Source organism: Otolemur garnettii, unplaced genomic scaffold (genome assembly GCF_000181295.1).
Source record: "Otolemur garnettii isolate 467f Iridium unplaced genomic scaffold, OtoGar3 scaffold00137, whole genome shotgun sequence".
Taxonomy (NCBI): Eukaryota; Metazoa; Chordata; class Mammalia; order Primates; family Galagidae; genus Otolemur; species Otolemur garnettii.
Window position 1 is genome coordinate 1,419,971 of NW_003852532.1, and position 22,625 is coordinate 1,442,595.

Here is a 22,625-nt window from a genome sequence, read left to right on the forward strand (position 1 = left end):
GTACCCCATGACAGTATTAATGTACACAGCTATGATTTAATTAAAAAAGACAAAATTATAAAAGCCATATATGACAAACCCACAGCCAATATATCATGCTGAATGGGGAAAAGTTGAAAAAATTCCCCTCTAAGAACTGGAATAAGACACAGGTGTCCATTGTCACCAGTTCTATTCAACATAATTATGTAAGTCCTAACTAGAGCAATCAGGCAAGGAAAAGAAAAAAAAAAGGGGTATCAAAATCAGGAAAGAGGATATCAAACTACCACTCTCTGATTATGGAATGATCTTGCATCTAGAAAATCCCAAGTCTCCACCAAAAGAATCCTAGAATTGATAAACAAATTTAGCAAAGTCTTAGGTTATAATAAAATCAATGTACACAAATCAGTAGTTTTTCTATACACCAATAACATCGAGTCAAGCAAAGAGTCAAATCAATGACTCAGTACCATTCTCAATAGCTGTAAAAAAAATAAAAGATCTCTATAGAAAGAACTAAGAAACAGTGACTGAGGACAGAAAATGCAGAAAACACTAATAATTGGAAAAATGTACCATGCTCATGGATTGCTAGAATTAACACTGCTAAGATGTCCATACTGCTCTAAGAGATTTTCAGACTCAATGCAAACTTCACCAAAACACCAGCAAAAATCTTCACAGACCTATGATATAAAACTATTTTGAAAGCCACTGGCAGTTAAGATAATACTGTGGCTAAGAGCAGGATTCTGGAGTGAACAAACTCAGGTTCATGTCCTGATGTATCTTTACTCAACTATCCATGTGACCTTAAGCACACTGGTTAATCTCTCCTTGCCTTCATTTCTTCAACTGAAAAATGGGTATAATTTCACAAAGTTTCTCTTTGTGCTTCTTTGGAAAAGAGCACCTGTAAAATTCTTAGCATCAAAGCTAGCACATAAAAGTGGTCTTCAAAATTTTCTGGAAAATGTGTATAATGAAAAAAAATCATACATGGGTTTCAATTTCTTTGTATCATAATTAAGTCTTACAGACTTGTTATAACATGTCAGAACAGAATCTAGTTGGAGGCACTAATAAGAATAAGTTTGATGAGAGTCCCCATCAGGACAACATGAACTTTGCTAAAGTTGAAGTAAAAACAGGTATCAAATTTATGGTAAACATTAGTGGGAGAAGGATAAAATTATTTATTCATTTATTTATTTGGCCAGGGCTGGGTTTGAACCCCGCCACCTCTGGCATATGGGGCCAGCGCCCTACCCTTTTGAGCCACAGTGCTGCCCAAAATAATTATATTATAAAAATAATTTATTTTTTATGAAAAGTGTATGGGGACATTGCCCCAAAGAAATTATCAGCTTTCAAGTAGATAATTTATTTCAAGAATGGATGAGATATTGAAGATAAAGCCTGCAGGAACAGACTATCCACTCAATTTGTGAAGAAAATGTGTTTGTACTCAAATTAAAGAGGACAAGCAGTTAACAGCAAAAGCAATAGTCAACACCATAGACATCTCAATTAGTTCAGCTTACACAAACCTGACTGAAAAAGTAAGGCTGATCAAACTTTTTATCTAATGGATGCCATCATTGGTGCACCCAGATCAGCTGTAGGCAAGGGTGGAAATTTTGAATGAAATTTTAAATAAGTAGGATCAAGATTCTGAAGTGTTTCTTTGAAGAATTGGAAGAGGAGATGAAACCTGGCTTTATCAGTATGATTCTGAAGAAAACCTACAGTCAAAGCCATGGCTACCAGAAGGTGAAAGTGGTCTAGTCAAAGCAAAAAGACTGGTCTAGACCAGGAATTATGGCAGGAGTGTTTAGGGATGCTCAAGGCACTTGTCTTGCTGATAGTCTGGAAGACCAAAGAACCATAACATCTAGTTATTATGAGAGTGTTTTGAAAAAGTTAGCTAAAGCTTTGGTAGAAAAATACCCAAGAAAATTTTACCAGAGAGTCTTTCCTCAAGTCAATATTCCCGCTTATTCCTCTCATCAAACAAACATGATTTTTGCTAGAGTTCTCATGGAAAATCATCAGGCATCCACCTGATTTGGCTCCTTATGACTTCTTTTATTTCTTATACTTAAAAAAAAAAATCTTCAAACAGCATCCATTTCTCTTCAGTTAGTAATGTAAAAAAGACTGCATGGGCAGAGTTAAATTCCCAAGACGCTCAGGGATTTAGGGATGGACTAAACGGCTGGTATCATCACTTACAAAGGTATCTTGACTAGATGGAGCTTATATTGAGAAATCAAGTTTTTTAAAAAAATAATTTAATTTTTAAATTCCATTTCCCACAAAGTTTTTCAAGTCTTATCATAGTGAGTGCCCAAAAGATAATAATCCCTACTCTACTTTTTCTCTATGTTATTAGTGAATTTTATTACATTATACAAACATTTAGCATTATTTTTATTTATCAAAGTAAACATAACCAGTAGCCAGGCCCGGTAGTGCATCTTGTAGTCCCATTTACTTGGGAGGCTGAGGTAGAAGATCACTCAAGCCCAGGAGTTTGAGGCTGTAGTAAGCTATGATCATCTCACTGCACTCCAGCCTGGGCAACAGAGTGAGACCCTCTTACTTAAGAACAAAATGCAACCATGAGAAACAAAGCAATGGTGAGTGCTGCAAGGCTAATGATCAAAGGTGATGTTTCATAAGGAGAAATACAGGGATTACCTTGCAATGCTTGATAAAACACAGATTTCCTGCTCAGGTTGGGCCCTGGGAATTTATAGTTTTAACAAGACCCACAAATGTGTTTTATGCATAATACTAAAATCTGAAAACCACAAATTGATGGATTGATTCATTGATTATGGAATGCCACTAAATGCACAGTACTGTGCTCAGTGCTGTGGGCACCCTAGGAGGCTGTGAAAGCCAGGCAGATCTGATTCTGCTCTGTGACTAACCATGTGGTTTAAAACGAGTCCCTACTGGTGTTGCCAGAGCTCACCTATGTACCGACTTGTCAGCTGATATTTTCCAGCACAGGACTTGAATTTCACCTGTGTCTAGAGGCCATGCAGGTAACATAAATGGGAAAAAACTAGTCATAAGAAGGATTTGTTTCTTGAAACATGACACTCACTTAGGTTGTCTTTTGTTTTCTAACTTTTGAGAGAGACATGGGTACAAATCAATCAAGCCACCTCCTTTATGCTCTCTCATTACTAAGATCTGGCTGAATGTAACCCAAAGAAATGCAGGGTCACTGGTTGGTAATACGGATTTTTATGTGATTTTTTTTCTAACTATATATATTGTCAACTACCTAAAACTTTATGAAACTGTGTGTAGGGGCCAACATTGTGAGGACTAAACCAAAAAGTTGTTGGGTCATATTGGGCCTGTGGATTGCCACTTTGAAACTGTTGGTCTAGAAAGTTCAATGTTGAAACTATCAAGTTACTTTTATATTTCTTATGACTGTTCTCTCATATCAGAGACAGTTCCCTAGACTATCCCCCTTTCTTTTGATTTTCTAGACATTTCAAAAAGAAAGCCAATCAAGAGAGCTTGGTGGGTAAAGATGGTCTCATTAGTACGATGCATACATAGAATTTTCTGAATCAGCACTTTATAATTACTGATTTATATTCCCTCGCCTACTTTCAGAAAGAATGTTAGGTAATCAATGCACGGACTTCAGAAGATTGACATTTTAATTGTCAACTAAGTTAGGAAAACAGAAAGTCTCTTAATGGCTGAAAAGACACATTGTTGTCATTTCTGTAATTCCCGATGAAACATAGGACAAACATGCTCCTACATTCTTTTCTGAACCAATGTGGCTATCGTTACAGTCATGTCAACCCCTCCCCCCCACAACACCTGAAGTGTTTTCAGGTATAGCATGAAACCATCAAGATTGGTTATGATCTGTGTTCAATTCTTGTTCTTTTGAAGGGAAATAGTAAGTATTTGACACCACTGCATTCCCCTCCTGCTCATGTCTTCACGGCTAAGCAATCATGATATTCTTTTCTGTGGAATCTGGAATTAGCTTCATCTTCCCAACACAGGACTCTCTGAGGCCACAACTGAGCAAGAATTAGCAATGAAGATATGACGCATTTGTAACCTCAATTTAGAGTTCATGGCAAAGAACTTCTTGATATGGAATGTGTCTGCACAGTTATGGCTACCAGGTATTATATCCCTATTAAGTTTCACTTAGAAAGATAAACTAAATAACCCAACTGAATTCTAAATTTTCACATTTTAAAAATTCCATAAGGTCAAATATATCTTGGTGCTTGGTATTTAGTGAGTCCTTACTAATGCTAAACTAAATTCAATTTCCAAAACAATCGGGCAGTTCTCTTTAAAGGTCTGGGAATAATTTCTCCTGTGAAGTACAACTCTAAATATTCGTTCTCTTAGAAGACACTTGTGATGACATTTAGATTCCACCTGTATAACCCAGCATAATCTCCCCATCTCAAGATCCTTAATCAGATCTGCAAAGATCCTTTTTATACATAAGGCAGTGTTTACAAATTCCAGAGATTAGGATCTAATGCCTTTGGGGGTCATCATCCAGCCTACTACATGGGAGTTGGGTCCACCCTACCCATGGGATTTGGGTTTAATTCTGGTTCTGTAGTTAATAAAGTTTCTGTGTTTTGATTTCTTTATCCATAAAATGAGGATAATTACAATACTTATCATAAGGGATTATTGTGTTGGCAAAGAACAGATGATATGCATGAAACACTTAGGACAGTGTAGTTATCGGAAAAGCCCTCTACTGGACCCCCACTTCATCCAGTACCCCAACTCAGCAAAACTGTCAAGTGTTCATAAAGATAAGTATGACCTTTATTTATTTATCCATTTATTTATATATTTAAATTTTACCAAGAGACAAGGCTCAAACCATTGGAATTAAGCTTTTTGGTTCCCAAATTGAGCTGATATTGACAAAATGGCTCTTCTACGTACAGAATTTCCTGGGTCTAGGAAAGGCTAGAAGGGTTTCGTGTTGAGGTTTCTGCTACTGGCCAACTTCTGAACTTTTTGACCCAAGTCTGACCTTGCATTACACAACTACGTCCACTTAACTATGATTTACATTTTCATACTTCCAATTACTTTTCAGTTAATTGTTTTACTTAAAAACTTTTATTTTAAGTCGTTGTACTATATTTTCAAAGTGCTCCTCTACCAAATAATTCCATGGTCACTTAAAGTAGTAATACCTGTATTCTTCAAGGAAAAAAAAAAGTACCTTTCTCTCAATAATGATGGAAGAAACTAATTATCTCGTCATAGTAGAGTAGAATGTTTGATTAAATCAAAAATCCGGCTGTTAATGGGAAGTAACTGCTGTGAACCCACCAGTGTAGCATATTTTAGGAGAACTAGATTAGTCTTAAGAGCTTTGGGCATTTATTAAAAGTGAAAAATGCTTGACTTAATGTCCTAGAACACTAAAAAGTTTGCATGGCTGTCTTTTCCAGAAATGAGTATCTTATTTTTGCTTGAACATTTAAAAATCATGAAAATATTATATTAAGAAATTAATTGTGGTTTTCAAATGTAAGAGGTATAGTATGTTTTTAAAAGTTGGAGTATTTTTTCCTTCTTTTACTTGCTGTTCCTTCTCATATCTTATAAACTATAACACAATTCAAACAAAAAAAAAAAAATCAACAAACAAAATTGACTACATGAAGTTCCCTCAATGGGTAGGTTGCAAAGTCAAGAATTATGTGTTACAACTCTGTGCAATGAATTGGATCACAAACAAAAGTTCATTAAAACTGAGATTCACCATTTCCCAGGCAGGTGACTTGGGCAAGTTACCTCTAACATTTCCATGCTTCCATCTTGTTATTTACAAAATGAGGATAATAAACTTTCCGATAGGATGATATGTGAGGATTATAATAATTAATATGCACAAAAGTGCTTATTACAGGCACACGATGAGCACATCATAAAACTTGGCTACCTGGACACAAATTTCTTTAAAGAAGAAATAAAGACGATAGATTGTGTTGTGGTTGTTCTTTCCTGTTATTTCATAACCTCATTTTGCTTTTTTAAGGGCAAATGTTTGGTTCACTCTTAGGAATTTACCATGAGAACTTTTATAATATGTATCATAACTCATATCCAGGGACAGAGGTCAAAATGATCTTTAAGCAAGACCAAAGAATTGTCTGCAGTTGTGCCATGGCCTGCCTAACCCTCACTGCAGTGCGATCATTTAAATAGATGCCAAGCAAACAGAGCCCCTTCAGAAGGGAAGTACAATTTCAGCTATTCTTCTTTACTTCTTGACTTTGGGGCATTTATAGAATAAACACATTTGTATTCAGATAGCCTTGCTACAGGGTTGTTTAAAAAATAAATATTTTAGAGCTAGAACTCCAAATGACATCCATTACAGAGAAAGGGAGGGAAAAAATCCATATGGGCCTCGCTTTTATATTCACACTGCATCTTTAGTTTCAGAAAAAAAAATGATTATATGTCACCACAATACTTTTTAAGGTATATCTTAGGGATAAGTAATAAGAAACGTGCCAACTTTATGGATGAGGAAACTGACATGCCCAAAGTTAAAGGTCTTTGCACCAATCACAAAAAAGGAACACAATGATTGCAGACAAGCTTTTAGTTGTTATTGTTTGCAAATAAGAATTTTAGCCATAAACTTCACTTTTCACAGGGCATAAAACATACTTTAATGACACATTTTAGTCCAGTGGGTCACCAGCTCTGCTTATAACACATGTACAGATGATCTCCCCTAAAATATGACTTATGAGACAGAGTTCTATAAATTGGTTGTCTACCTCTTAGAATAAATATGGACTATAAATGCCTATGAATTTGTGGGGCCTCTATGTAACTTGGGAACTTCTGCCCATATAAAAAAGAAAATATGTTCAAAAGAATATAAAATGATGCAGTCAGGTATGTGTTATAATCTTTAATCTTGAAATAGGGATGCCATGATGAACTATTTAAGATAACTGTTGAGACTGATAAGAAAGAGAAATTTATTATTTAAAAAAGTCTAAATGAGATAATTAATCTTATTCAAAACATGGCTTTTTGAGTTATAACTGAATTACTGGGGGCTCTAATGTTTGCATAAGGGATCTCTCAGACCACAACTCAGAAAGGCACTTTACTAAACAAGCCCATCTATTTCAGTGTATGGGGAAGCCTGCGGACTTCTACGTAGATATTTGACATTAGGCTCCTAGAACTGTTTGCAGCATGACCTACATCTTTCAGGATGCCTAGATAGGGAAATGCATTGTTTGGTTAAATTGTTATCATTAATTTCATTTTCTGCCAGGTAAACACATAGGAGGAAATGAAAAAAGTACTATACAAGGCCATAAGTAATGACTTACTGTACACACAAACCAACACAATGATTCAGGAGATACTCAGATATAGAAATGAAGGTTCATTCATTCCTTTATGTTATTTATTTACTACCTGCACTGTGCCAAGCATCGTCCCAGGTAGTTTGAATTCATCAGTGAACCAACCAATCAATGCTCATATGGAGCTTGCTTTCTAAGGGAGCAGGGAGGGTAGAATATCAACTGTGAACATAATAAGTAAATGTGTCACAGGTTAGAAGTTGACAAGCACAGTGGAGTAAATAATGAGCACCTGAGGGCAATGGGGTGTGAGTAGGAAGCCCAGAGGCAATCCCTTCAAGCTACCCAGTGTTCTTTAATTGCTTGGGAAGGAAAAGAGCTTTACTAAATGAACAAACGATAAGCACTAAATGGTATCATCACTTTGCCCCATCATGACCTTTCAGTTTAACTCCCTTTCATTTCATTCATTTATGTCTTCATTTATTAAGTTCCAGCCACATGCAAGGTGCTATTTTCAGGCACTGGAGGTATGATAACAAACAATTAAGTCTCCACGCCTTATGAAACTTATATTCGGGCAGGGAAGATGGTGAACGTAACAGGAAAAAAATAACGATGAAGAAAAATGCTATCAAAGAAAATAAAGCAGGCTGGGGGGGAGGTGAGTGACAGGTGGGGTAAGAGGAGACCACTCTGAAGAAATCTGTATGAAAGAAGGAAGTGAAACAGGCTGAGATTCAGGGGAAGAATGTCGCAGGTGGGAAGAGGAGTCCTTGCAAACAGCCTATATGTGGAATGAGTTTACTGCATTCTGGAAACAAGGCAATGGGTGTGATTAGAGCAGACCAGGCACTAAGGAAAGAGGAAGGAAGCCAAGGTCCTTTTTACTTCCAAGTGATAAGTAATTGTAAGTTATAAACATTACGCATGTAGAAAATAAGGTGATTGTGTGAATTCCCACCTGACTAAAAACTCCTTGTCATCTCTTTGTGTGCTGGTTAAATGTGGGACTTGGTTGCTAGACTGACTCAGTTCTCTATACACCAGCAATGTAACCTCAGGCAAGATTTTAAATCTCCTTTTATCTATAAAATGAGAATAATAACTGCATCCATTACATAGAGATGTGGCAAAGACTGAGTTAACTGATACATAACACATTATCAGACCAGCATTTTTCTCCTGTCATTATTCTGGAGCCCATTATCTGTCCAAGATTAGTATGAAAAAGGAACTTGAAGTATTTCATGAAGACTTGTTCATATTGGTTATATTGTTGACATCATAATTTAGATAACATCAGACTAAATGAAATACATTATTAAAATTAATTTTACCCATTTCTTTTTTTCTCTTAGAAAAGTTTAAATGACATATGTGGCTAGCATATTTCTCTTGGATGCTTCTGTTTTCATCCTGTGCTGGGCACAAGATACTTGAAAATATGGTCAAGGCTTGATCCAAACCCACAGGTGGCTCACAAGATAGTTCTAATCTCAGAAAAAAGGATGAGTGTGCTGTGAGGAGAGGCCAGCAAGGGACACTTTGATCATCATTAATTCTTTCCAGGAACTCTCTTGCTCCTCTGTGTACTCAGTGGCTTTCGTGATGCTGCCTGTGATTTACTGGTTTGCACACATGATAAAGCAGAAATCTTGAGGCACCACCTTGCCATTCCCAGGAAGATGATTCTCAGTGTCATAAATCCCACTATAACTCATGAGTGTAGGATTTGGGTGATCAGATGGCATCTTCCTCTATCCTTAGGCATGAGGAAAAAAATACGGTCTAATTTTATGTGAATCAGTAGAGAATTTCAACCTCTAGGATTGACAGCCTGGGCCTAGGATATGAAGTGGTACAGGAAGGAGAGACTTTTTAGTTTTCAAAGTTTACTTAGTATTGACGTTTTAAAATAAACATATAAAGTTGCTGACATTGTTGCCTCTGTTATTACAAACACCAGTTATCATTCATGGAGCACGTACGTTATGTCTGGCACTGTGCCATATGTTTTATGAGCTTATCTTGTTTAATCTTGAAACAATCCCACCACGTTCATTTTGTGGTTGATGTAACTAAGATTCAGAGAGGTCAAGTAACCTGACCAAAGTCACACTAGTAAGTGATGAAAGTAGAATTGAAATGTTAGTCAACCTGTAATATTAACCACTTTACTGGTCTGCTCATTCCCTGTCATAGTCCTCTCCCCAAATAACCACAACATTATCCACAATAAAAACAGCAAGGACAGCCGCCATATTGAAACCAAAACCTTTTCTGAAGAAAGACAGTGTTTGCTAACATCCTGCCTGATGCTGTCCTACCTACACCTTGGGAATATGCCATTAGCCTGTAACAAGAGACATTTGAAGAGACAACCTCATGACTCTCGTAGCTGTGTTACCCTTGAGGGTTCCATTTAAGACAGTCATCATGGTGTCACCTTGAGTTCTCCCAGAAAAAACTTCTCTCAGCAACGAAAACTACAGGGCCCACCTAGGAGATTCGCCACTGCCCTCTAGTCAATGTGCAAAATTTTAAAGCAGACATACGATGTTCTCAGCTCATGCCCAGCTGAATTCTAACTTTTATATTTCCATCCTCTACCCTGATCGTCTCACAGATTTTTTAAATATATTTTACATAGTGTGAATTATGCAATTTTATAAACACACAAATAAAGAGTTGATATTCATTTCTGCTTTATAAACTTTTGAAAACAGAGCTTTTTCATGAAAGAACTATAAACCACTCTATGCTACACCAAATGAGTATAAATCTTAATAGATGAGAGGTAATTGCCGTATTTAACCTTAGCATCATGGCTCTCTTCACCTGTGACATATTTAAACTTTAATTACAGTTTATGTGACGGCCATCTGTCAAGTGTGTCTAGACAAAGCGCCTGGCTTAGTTGCTAAAGAACAGAGTAGAAAATCCATAAGCTTCTGCAACATTAGCAAGGGCCTGCTTGGTAGGGAGCAGAGTTGACAGAAAGAATTCGAAGTTTAACATTTTTTGTCTCTATCACGATGTATATCTGCATGAGTAAATCTTTACATGTTGGACTGTGCCCCTTGGCCACATACCTATGACTTCAGTTTATGGAATTACAGGCGAACTACTCTTTAGTATTTTTACTTAAGAGAGTGAAAAGGTGCCGTGGATAAACTAATGTCTTACTAGAAGAAGAATTTATTTTCTTATTATTTGAAAATGTCAAACTATGTTTAAAAGGCATAAAGTAAACAGTATAATTTTTATAATATGTTATAAGGAGAGTTTTTTTTTACTTACAACTATTTAATTTTTATGTGTTGAATAAGGAGGTATATAACACATCTCTACGTGCACATACATAGATATAAATATATACACACATATTTTTATACATATATATGAGATTGTCACAACAATTTTCTCTAAAAGTTGATGAACATTGAAGGCTTATTAACTATGCAATCTTTATCTTCAGCTTTAGGCCATAGATTTAGTATGAAGTATTCAGACTGGCCATTTTTATTTATTTTATTTATTGTGCTTACTATTAAACACATAAAAATAAAAGATAAAGGAATACTTTTTTCTCATTGTGCCTATTACGATTATAATTTGAAACAATTATAATTGTAATTCTAATTTTGAATTCATTTAAATCTTTGACCAAAACAATTCATTTTTCTTTTTAAATGATTAAAAGTATCTTTCTTATAATTAATAATATGATTTCCTCAGGATTTGTGCCAGAAGGTTGTAGTGGATGTGTTAGGGTATGGATATCCCTTTTCAGGCCTGATCCCCTGGCTGGGAGTATTGGTAATTAACACTCTGGGACGCCTTTTTCTGGATTTGCCCTTAGTTGAGGACAACAGACACAGCCCAGGTCTCACCTGCTCCTGGGCGTAGGGAGGAAATGGGGAGTCTGCATCCACTGACTACTTTACTTTGAGTGGGGAGACTATAGGCCTGCTCAGCCCCTTTGCTCGGGCTGGGATCCCTGAAGGGCCCTCTGGCTTCAGAGCTTGTTGTATTTGTGCTGCAGCTCAATTTCTCCATTCCCCAGGCCTGGAGCCTTCGTTCTTTCATCTATATCCTCATATTGCTCCTAAGAGCACTCCCTCTTCAGTATGTTTTCTGCATGTCTCCATTTCATAGTCTAGTTCACGGAGAATCCACTTAAGACAAAGAGAAATTCTCTTTTGACATACTCAGAGTGGACAGATTAATATAGGCATTTTAATAAACTTCACTGGGAATTCTCTATAATGGTTTTAATTCAGAAATATTAAACATCTATGATATTCTAGGCATTGGCTAAGCACCAAAGATAGAAAGGAAGTCTAATAGGATTCCTGATCTCATGGAACTCGCTGGCAGGAAGCACTGATGTTACACAAAGTGTATATAATTCAAACAAAACAAACCCTAGGTTGAGACCATGGAGAAACCGTTCTGATAGTATTGAGAAAGGAATGCCTACCTCCATCCATGTGGTGGGAATGACTTCACTAAGGACATTTGAAAGAAAGCCTTAAAAAGACTCCTTCAAATTAATCCTTTCCCCTCTTTCTCTCAAATCCCACATCCAGTTTCTCAACAAAAGCGTGGCCCCTTCTTTTATCTGGAACCCTGCCTCATCAGCTTCTCTGCTTCCACCCTATGCTAGCCCAGCGTCTCTCAAAGCTGTAGCCTCACAACTGGTGTTTCTGCTTCTCTCCTGGCCCATCATGGTCCATTCCCAAAACAGCAGTCAAAGGATTTAGCTAATGGAAGTCAGGAAATGAGTTCCTCTGCTGAGAAGATTCCAGCGTGTTCTCATCTCATACTCAGAGCCAAAGACACCCAGAGTCCTATGCCATCTCCACACCCCCCTCTCTTGTTCACCCCAGGCCCTGCCTTTCTTATCACATCTGGGAATCTCCTCTCACTCCCCCATTCCAGCCACTTTGGCCTCCTTGCTCTTCTTGGAAACTTCTAGGCCCCTCCTGCCTCAGGATATCTGTACTGTGCCAACTGCTAGTCCCTCTGTCTAACTCCCTCCCTCCCCTCCTGCAGGCCTCCTGGACTGTCCACTTTGCAGGACACCCTTCCTGACCACTCTCTCCCAGCACTGCACATTCCCCTTTCCAGCTGTATTTTTCTCTCCCAGTGCTTGCTATCTGCTGTGTACCCAGTTATCATTTGCTTTATTTAGAGCTTGCTTTTCTTCACCAGAACAAAAGCTCCATGAGGCCAAAGATGGTCATATGTTGTTGGTGGTTTTTTTTGTCCCCCAGAACCATCCCTGAACAATTACAGATAATTTTCCCAAGAATACAGTAAATCCTTATTAACTATTTGTCAAATAATTTATTTTTTAAAAAATATAGGTCAGGTGTGGTGGCTCATGCCTGTAATTCTGGACAGTTTGAGGTCACAAGGTTGAAATCAACCTAAACAACAGAGCAAGATCCCATCTCTATAAAAAACAGAAAAATTAGCTAGGTGTGGTGGTGTGTGCCTTTAGTCCTAGCTACTTGGGAGGCTAAGGTGAGAGAAAGATTGCTTGAACATAAGATTTTGAGATTGTAGTGAGCTATGATCCTGCCAGTGCACTCTAGCCTGGGCAACAGAGCGAGACCCAGTCTAAAAACAAATTTTCAAGGGAAGTATGTCACTGTTAACTTTGAAGCAGAAGAGGAGGTGAGATGAGAAGAGACCTGAGTTTTAGGGGGACTGTAATTATAACATGGAGGAAGGACTAGAACAGAAAAATGACTTGAGCCATAGAAAATAACTGGGAAGTATCTGCGACGGTTCAGACCTAGATCAAGAAGGGAAGGAAGACAAAAGCCCAGAGGTGGGGTAGCAACAGAGTCAGGATTGACAGGCCTTAGGTGTGAATCACACAAAACAGAATTTAGTCATGTGCAGAGATGGAAAAGGGTCAAAAGATTAAACTTATACGGCCTTCAGTGGTCTCCCTCTTACGTGAGATATCTTCTCAGTACGACACCTTGAGGAGGATAATAGTAGCAGGCATGCTGGTGAGAATGTGAAGAGCCTCTCTGAGAAAGGGACCATGGGCCAACTACAGGCTCCACCTCCCTCATGGGGATACTGTGCACATTAGCATAGGAAAGAATCCAGAAAACTTTGCAATGAAGAAACCACTGTAAATTCATCAAAAATTATATTTCTCACATTTATTTGATTATGGAACCCTTTTTGGGGAGATACCTTTTGACCTCTTCCTGAACTCAAATACTCCAGAATTTAACACCTTTTGGAAAACAGTGCTGTGTTCTGATGCACCAGAATAGGTCCAAAGTAAATAGAGATGCTTTATCTCCATAATTCCTGTTTCTAATGAAAAAAAAATGACTCAGCACTCCCCTAACAAATTGTTAGAATGAACTCATTAGAGGAATGCGTTTGATCTTTCTATGACCTAATTCCTACCAGATTAGAAAAAAGGCATAATCTTTTGAAAGTAGCACCAATTCTTTCGTGCTCCTTAAGAAAATCTACTCAGTGCTTGAAACGCAAAATAAAATGATATTCTGTTGACTTAAGAGGGATGTGTGATTCAAATGCAGAAATTTGAGGGCAGTTTTGACCAGGACCAGGGTTCTATGACATTAGAGCAGTCATAATCTAACTTTCCTGTATTTCCATCAGCTCTGATCCCAAGGTTCTCAGGTACAAATACTCACATGCGATGCGCACATATGCCTTCCGGCTCTTTGTAGTGCCCGCTGAGCTCCAGGCCACACACTGACACCAGTAATCTTCAGGTCCAAAGAGTTCTTCCACTTGCTGGCGTGAAATCTCAATGCTCACTTCCCGGACAATGAGACCTGGTAAGAGAAAGAAAGATTCAAGTCAAGAGAAGACCAGTAATTCAGAAATATGAAACATCTCGCCGTATTTTCCCCCAGTGATCCTTCTTGATATCACAGATCAACATCCCAGAGATTGTGTGTCTCATATCCTTTGATTTTCTTCTGGCTCTAGTTACTTTACCCAACAACTTTTTCATTTTTTTTAATTTGCTATTTCAAATCTTCCAGATTCATCTTAAGATGAAAGCTGAGTACCTTTTTCCATATAGCTTGGAAATATTCACTTTCAACCAAGTTATCTTCCTGTGTTTGATTGATTGCAAATTTGAATTTTGTATCTTTAAAGGATTCTACTTCAATTATATAGGTTGTAGGTAAGATAACCATGTGGTATAACTTTTCATGTGAAATGACAGAGAATAACCCAAAACTAAAATCAATGGGGTAAATAACTTTAACAGTTGTGTTTCAGTATTAATGGTACATAGTTTTTCTTGAAAGAAATACTATCCTATGCAAGAAATATATAACTTTCAAGTTTTTAATGCTTATTTTGAAAGCCCAAACGCTTCTCTGTAATTGTAGTGTTAACGAAAATCCTGATAAATCCATCTAAAATGCTCAAATAATTAGAATGTATTTCACAACATTACGTAAACCTGACTAACAAAATGTTGAACTAAAATCTGGGATTATCATTTTGGGGCATTTATCTTGATGGATCAAGCTTGTTTCAGAGATTTATTCTGCAATGTGCCTCTTGACACCGAGCAAGAGGGATTGTCTGAACCATGTACTGGGGCCAGTTCTCTTGGAGCTTGAACACATGTCTTTCAGAATGGAGTGCCCATTGAGGGAGTTAGCAGAACACCCATGGGGGTAGGAGAATTTGCTTTGGGTCAAGTATGTGCACAATAAGAATGATTAAATGCACTGTGAAACATTCACTCATTCACTCATTTGTTCCTAAGACATAATACTAGGCACTTGTGAATCTTTGATGAGAAAGATAGTCATTGTCCTCAATCAACCTACATTTGTGTGATGAGGGCTCATGTTGACAATGTGTTATACAACTTATTATTTAAGTGTAAGTGGGTTCCATGCTGCAAAGGAGATACATAGGGATAAGAGTGGATAACAAGGAATCCACTGTGGCATGAGGAATCCATATGTATTAGCTTGGCCAGATTCAATGATGAGAAGGGCAGGGCATATGGAAAGAAATAGGAGAGGGACTAAGGAGAATAAGAACCCAGGAGAAGACAACAGAGAACCAGAGAACAGTGGCATGAGATGAAGTCCAGTTTATACATTCTAGTGGTTCTCAAAGTGTGACCCCCCCAACATAATTATAAGTAACACCTGGAACCTATTGCAAATGCAAATTTCCAGGCCCCTGTCCAGACTCAGTGAATAGGAAACTTTGGGAGTGGGGCCCAGCAGTCTTAGCTTTAATAAGGCTGCTAAGAGATCCTGATTGACGCTAAGTTTGAGTGTCACTCTTGTACATGATGTTTAAGATTTTCTATTTGTTCCTGAGTGTCATGTGTATCATTAAAGTGTTTCAAGCAAGTAGATGACACAAAGGGATGACAATTAAATGTACACATATCTATTTTATATGTGAAAAATATATTCACAGGCTGAACTTGGTGGCTCATGCCTATAATCATAGTACTAAAGGAGTCAGAGGTGGGAGGATTACTTGAGGCCAGGAGTTTGAAACCAGCCATAGAAACATAGGGAGAGCCTGTCTATACTTAGAAATAAAAATTAGCCAGGTGTGGTGGTGTGCTCCCACTGTCCCAGCTATTCAGGAGGCTGAGCCAGGAAGATTATGTGAGCCAGGGAGTTGGAGTTGCAGTGAGATGTGATTGTGCCACTGCACTCCATCCTGGGGGAAAGAGTGATTATCTTGTCTCAAAAACAAAGATATAGAAATATATGTATGTATGTATGTGTGCATGTATATACACATAAAGGTGAGTGTACACATATGTGTAAATGTAGGTCAATTCTTTAGCATTTATGAGTTCCGGAGCGTTATGAAAAATTTTATTCATAGGTGATAGTAAAGGGTGTATCTTCTGTAAATCCTAAAAAAGAGTGTTCCAGAACTTACCCTAATACCTAGCTTGAGAATTTTGGTCTGGAGCAAATGTTCAAATGTCTAAGATCACTCAGGGAAATTAACAATCACCCAATAATAGAGGGTAGTTTCCTGTCCCACTGAGGATTTAAACAATATTTTCCATCAAGAGCTGATGGGGCTTGAATCATAGAAACTACTGAGCTCGTAGGCCCATTAAAAATTCCCTGACCTGAACTGAAGCCCAGAAAAGTGGATTTTCTAATGTCAAGGTACAGCAAGATCCTACAGAGGCAATTCTATTGTCAAAAGTTTATTAAGAATATTTAAAATGATTTTAAAGTTAAACAATGAATGATCCTTTTATGTTTATACAGAAACCAGTTTAAAAAGAAATTTCAAGCAACTACATATCCCAATCCTTCTATGAAAAGGAAATTAGTATTATTTTATCCAAAGTCTAACTAATATAATAATCTTCAGAGCAAAAATCTCAAGCTATTAACAAATAATACTATTTTCCTCTCTCTTTCCTGGTCCCTACTCAGGCCTCTTATTTTCTTAAGTTATTGTAATCTTCTCATTATTCTATCTGGATATTATTAAATACCTGGAAACCAGTAGAAAGTGGCAGCACAGCTTCCTTCCCTTAGCCCCTGTTTCTTCTCTTTTTCCTTTTTTCCCCCTGCCCCGCTCTCTGATGTTTGAAGTTGCTGCCTGTTTGGCTTGTTTATACATTCTCTCTTCATGCAGAAACTCAGTTACTGGAAACACACCTTTCCTTTAAAGCCGTGGCAGTAAACTTACAGTCACCAAAGGGCTGATCAACCTGCAGTGCGTATTTCCTTAGAACTATAATGGCTCTTTCTAAAATGCAGAGCAGCAAAAAAATGGGCTCAGGATATTAAAACCACATACAAATATTTTGTGTCCCAAGACGATAACTTTAGGTTTCATTTCCCCCCTTTTACTTGAGGCAATTACAGGAAACCTAATTAAATGCCAGGGAACTTCACTAGGTCCACTGTATCCTTTAGCCCAAATAAGCTTATGGATGGTTCTACTGACCACAAATCTGAAGCCTTTTAAGAAGCCACAGACCCATCCTCCTGCTACAGGAGTTATTCATAGAATGAATGTTTTCAATTTTGTGGCCTAGGCTCCCTGTGGGCACTGGAGTCAAACACACACGGATTTTTGTCTTCAACTTCACAGATGCCCCACATGCAGGAGGAAGTGGGTTAATTACACTCCTGTACAGTTGTGTACAGTTGTTTTGTCAGATGGTCCGAAGTTTACCTTCCAACTCTTGGTCAACAACACAGAATAAGAAAGAACCGAAGCATGAAATATCCAAAAACTTATGGCTCAGAATTCCCTAGAATCAGCTGCATTATTCAGACTCTGGGCTGCTTGGTTACAGAACATCTTTTCATTACCATAGGTAAGTTCATTACATGAGACATTTTGATCATCAAACCAGAGCCTAGTGGTTTGGGTAAAAGTAGGTAATATCTTTTCTCTTTGAAAGTAAAATCTCAAGTCTGCTTGAAGTCTTGAGCTGGAAAAAGCAGGCTGCCTTGAAATTTGAAATGCCACCAGCATTACTTCTAATGCAGGCTGCTTTGAAGAGCATTTGGGAACTTAAAATTGGTTTCAGGTTATTTAAGGGTGGGGGAAGTGCTTCGGTCGACAGGATTTACTCAAATACAAATGTGTAGTTTCCATCACATCTGATAACATCAAAGATTTCCCATCTCTGTGCTTCCTTTAATAGTGGCATCTCAAGGATGCATGCTGTTTGAAGTTTGCAGTGATTTGCTTTTATAATAGGATTCATTGTGGTTTGGGAGCCAGAGTGCAGGAAAGTAATTAGCATGTTATACCAAGAAGTCTTGTAATGAGTACGAGCATCCACTTGTTAAGAGGGAGTTTCAAATGAGTATAGAAAACTAGATTCAAATGCAACCGTCTGATTGCATCTTTGTGAGGCTATATATGCATATGGCAATAAGACCTCAGAGATGTCATTTACGCCTTACCTTAAGCTTAAGTATACTTGCATAATAGTGGTCAGGCACCACAAACTTTTTCCAGGATATTATAGAGCGCTCACAGGTACATGATTAATTCTATTATACAATTACTTAAAACAATATCTATATTCTTCCAGAAAACTAGTTTGTGGTTCTATCAAACAAATACTTATTATTTTTTTTTTTTTTTTTTTTTTTAGACAGAGCCTCAAGCTGTCCCCCTGGGTAGAGTGCCATGGCATTACAGCTCACAGCAACCTCCAACTCCTGGGCTCAAGCGAGTCTCCTGCCTCAGCCTCCCAAGGAGCTGGGACCACAGGCGCCCACCACAACGCCCGGCTATTTTTTTTTGGTTGCAGCCGTCATTGTTGTTTGGCGGGTCTGGGCTGGGGATTTGAACCCGCCACCTTAGGTGTACGTGGCTGGTGCCTTAGCCGGTTGAGCTATAGGCGCCGAGCCCAAACAAATACTTATTAAAAAATCCACTAATGTCAGCTATTATGTCAGAGTACAGAGATGTAAAGATGGACCAAAAATTATCAAACCTTAAGCTATTCGTTTATTGTATGAGTATGTGGTTTATTTGATGATACTCAAAAATCACACCCCATCTTAAAACACTTTTTAAGATGTGGTCACCAATCTGCACCTTCTGACAGCCCATGTATGTTTCACTGAAAAGCATCTTAACCCAGTATTAGATTTAGGTGTATACATGTGCACACCTTAGCTATATTCCTCATTCCTCCCAGTGACTTTATCTTTCATACACCAAAGGGAAGTTTTGAGATGTCATGTTATACAGGCCTGAAAATTCAAGCTCCTCCAGCAGTTTCTCTAATGGGAGACAAGCTGCAGAGCTCACTCCCCCAAATCTCATTAAAGTACATTCACAGATAGGCCACGGCGTGGTGGGAAACGTACAAAGCTTCAGGTAGGGATGCTCTGGAATATATTACAATGTTTTATTGAATTAGTGTGGTCTATTTCTTAGGCTTTCCTCCAGACCCTAATCCTATTAGTTTTCACTAATATGATCTAATATATGAAACATATCAGTTCTAGATGTCCTAATATAAATTAAGTCACCCAAAACACATTGTCATTATGAAGAAGGATGTCATGCCATAAAAACCTGGTAATTGCTTTAGCAACTTACAACTCTCACAAAAATAATCAAAATAGGGGAACTTGAAAAGGCAGCAATTCAGAATCAAGGTATAACATTATGTTGCGTGAAGTTAGTTAGCTTCTTTAAATTATAGCAGGAAAAGAAGATAGTGTAAACACAAAATTTATCTGGTCTTCTTTGAAATGTTTACTTGGAATTTTTAATATGTTTCACATATACAGGCTGTAAAGTTTTACTAAGATTATTTTGTGCAATTGGGAATTGCAACTTACCGGTGTATTAGTTTTGTTATAATTTCGTTAAAGTTGTGTTTACTATTTTTGTGATCAAGATGAAAGCAAGAGACATAAAACCTACAATGAAGAAATAGAACATCTGAACACATCAATGTAAGTCTAAGGCCTGTGATTTTATTTAAGAAAACAATACTCAAAAAAACTAATATTAATCCTTCTCAAACACTTTCAAAAAAACTAAAGAAGTGAGACTACTTCCGAATTAATTTTACAAGTCCAGTATTATCTTCATGCCTAATAGTTTAATCACTCTGATGATCATAGATGCAAAAATCCTCAGCAAAATACTAGCAAAACTGAACTCAACAGCATATTAAAAGGATTATTCACTATTATCAAGTGGAATTTAACCCTGGTTGCACAACATATGCAAATCAATTAAAACAACAGAATGGAGAACTATCATCTTAATAGACGCAGCAGAAGCTTTTCACAAAATACAACATCCTTTCATGATAAAAAGTATTAACCAATTAGGTACAGAATCCATGTTCCTCAACACAATAAAGGCCATATATGACACGTCCATAGCTGACATATTCAACAGTGAAAAGTTGAAAACTTTCCTCTAAAATCAGGAACAAGACAAGGATCCCCACTCTTGCCACTTCTACTCAAAATCTTGGGTGGAGCAATTATACCAAATTAAAAAAAAAAAGTATCCAAATTCCAGATGAACAAGTTAAATTGTTTCTGTCTGCATATGACATGATCTAATATACAGAGAACTCTAAAGTCTGAACCAAAATTTGTTGCAACTAACAAATGAATTCAGCAAAGTTACAGGAAGCAAAATCAACACACAAATTAGTAATGATTCCATCATGAATAATTAACTATCTTAAAAATCAAGAAAATAATCCCATTTATAATAGTTGCAAAGATATTAAAAAATATTTAGGAATAAATTTAACCAAGGAAGTAAAAGACATGAACACCGAGAACTATCAAACATCAATAAAAGAAACTGAAGAAGAAAAATACGAAATGGAAAGATATCCCATGTTCATGTATTTGAAGCATTAATATTGTTAAAAGGTCCATACTATGCAAAGCAATCCACCTATTTAATGCAAATCTTATCAAAATTGCAATGACAATTTTCACAGAATTAAAAATATCCTAAAATTCATATCGAACCACTACCCATCCCTGAATAGCCAAGCAATATTGAGCAATAAGAATAAAGCTGGAAGCATCACACCATCTGATCTCAAAATCTACTATAAGGCTACAGTAATCAAAACAGATGGGTGCTGGCATGAAAAACAGACACATAAACCAATAGAACAGAATAGAAAGACGATAAATAAAACCATGCATTTATGCTCAATTGACTTTTGAAAAAGTTGCTGGGAACATACAATGATAAAAGGGCAGTCTGTTCAATATATGGTGTTGGAATAACTGAATATCTACATGGAGAAGAATGAAATTAGATCCATAACTCACACCATACGCAAAAATCAACTCAAAATGGATTAAAGATTTAAACGTAAGACCTGAAACTGTAAAACTGTTTGGAATATATTACAGAAGAAAACTGAGGAGAAAAGCTTGATGGCATTCATTTGGCAATGAGATTTTGGATATAATCTCAAAAGCAAAGGCAACAGCAGCAAAGATAGACAAGTAGGAATATATCAAACACCTTGGTCACTGACTCGATCCCTTTTTAAGGCCACAGTTCTTAGTCACTTGCTTCTGTTTGGTAGCCCGTGTCAAATAAGGACCTGTGTTTTGTTTTGTTATGCTTTTGTCTAGAACTGAGGAGAATATTCAGTGGATTGTGTACCTGGGGGGAGGGGATTTCTAATGCTGCTGGAAAGTTCTATGACAACTATAGATCAATGCACAGTTTCCTACCCTTTTAATTTTGAGACACTATTAAATAATGACAAATAATACTTACTCTGCCAATCATGACACTGTTTTTCCTTCTCCTTTGTCAGAGGAGTGTCAGGTTTCGGGTTTACAGGAGAACCAGTCACCCTGTTTTTAATCTTACTTTCCAACTACTATCAAACCTAGAGCTGCATGTCTGGAACGGTGGGTCGGTAAGAAGGTTCTCTCGCATTTAGGGTTGTAACAAGTTGACAGAAATCAATCTTACCACCACTGCCTATCACTTAATTCCTATTCTTAACTTTGGTGATGAAAAATCTGCCGACTATGAGCTAAGAAGCCTTTCTGAGACCAAAATGGGAACGAAAATGCCTTCTGTAAATGAACTTCGGCCTTGTATGTCCATGTTCTTTAGCACATAAAGAAGCAATTTTGTAAAAAAATTAAAATGGAAATAAAAAGATGGCAATTTGTTTAATTTTGAAGGGAACAAAACACATTCCACTGAGTTAGCAAATGCAAAGTTCTTCTAAATCTTGTTCTTAAAATATGAAGCAAGCATGTATTTGAACGTATACGCTAATGCTTTTCTGTTAACGTATAATCCCTGGTTATGATATAAATCTGACTACATATGCAGCATTGCTTTCTTGTTCCATGCTTTTCATTGGTAACTTTAACAGAGTTTTAATAATTTAAAGGAAGATTTCTCTCACTAGGTAAGGCACCACAATGTGTTCTTGGAAATCCAGGTAAGCATATCCTTGTGAGTTACACATCTTACTATTACTCATGTCCACTCATTCATTCAGCAGATACTTACTGAGACTTGAGTGTATGCCAAGCACTCTTCCATGTGCTGGGAAACAGTAAAGAAGGCAGGTAACTTTTCTGTCCTCTTATAGATTACATCCCCTTACAGAGATAATTTTTTGAACACCTATTTCATGCAGCGTGATAGTAGCCTAGGTAGCCATAGAGATGAAATGCTATTGAGCCTTCCTTCAATTTACTGTCTAAGACCAAA

General features: G+C 37.3%; 1 protein-coding gene across 1 annotated transcript in view; it reads right to left on the reverse strand.

The window, feature by feature from the left end:
- Positions 1-22,625, reverse strand: part of UNC5C (unc-5 netrin receptor C) — a 393,520-nt gene that overhangs the window by 124,596 nt on the left and 246,299 nt on the right. The window contains 1 exon segment of the mRNA XM_012810558.2: positions 14,069-14,212. Within this exon segment, the coding sequence (XP_012666012.1) occupies positions 14,069-14,212 (144 nt within the window).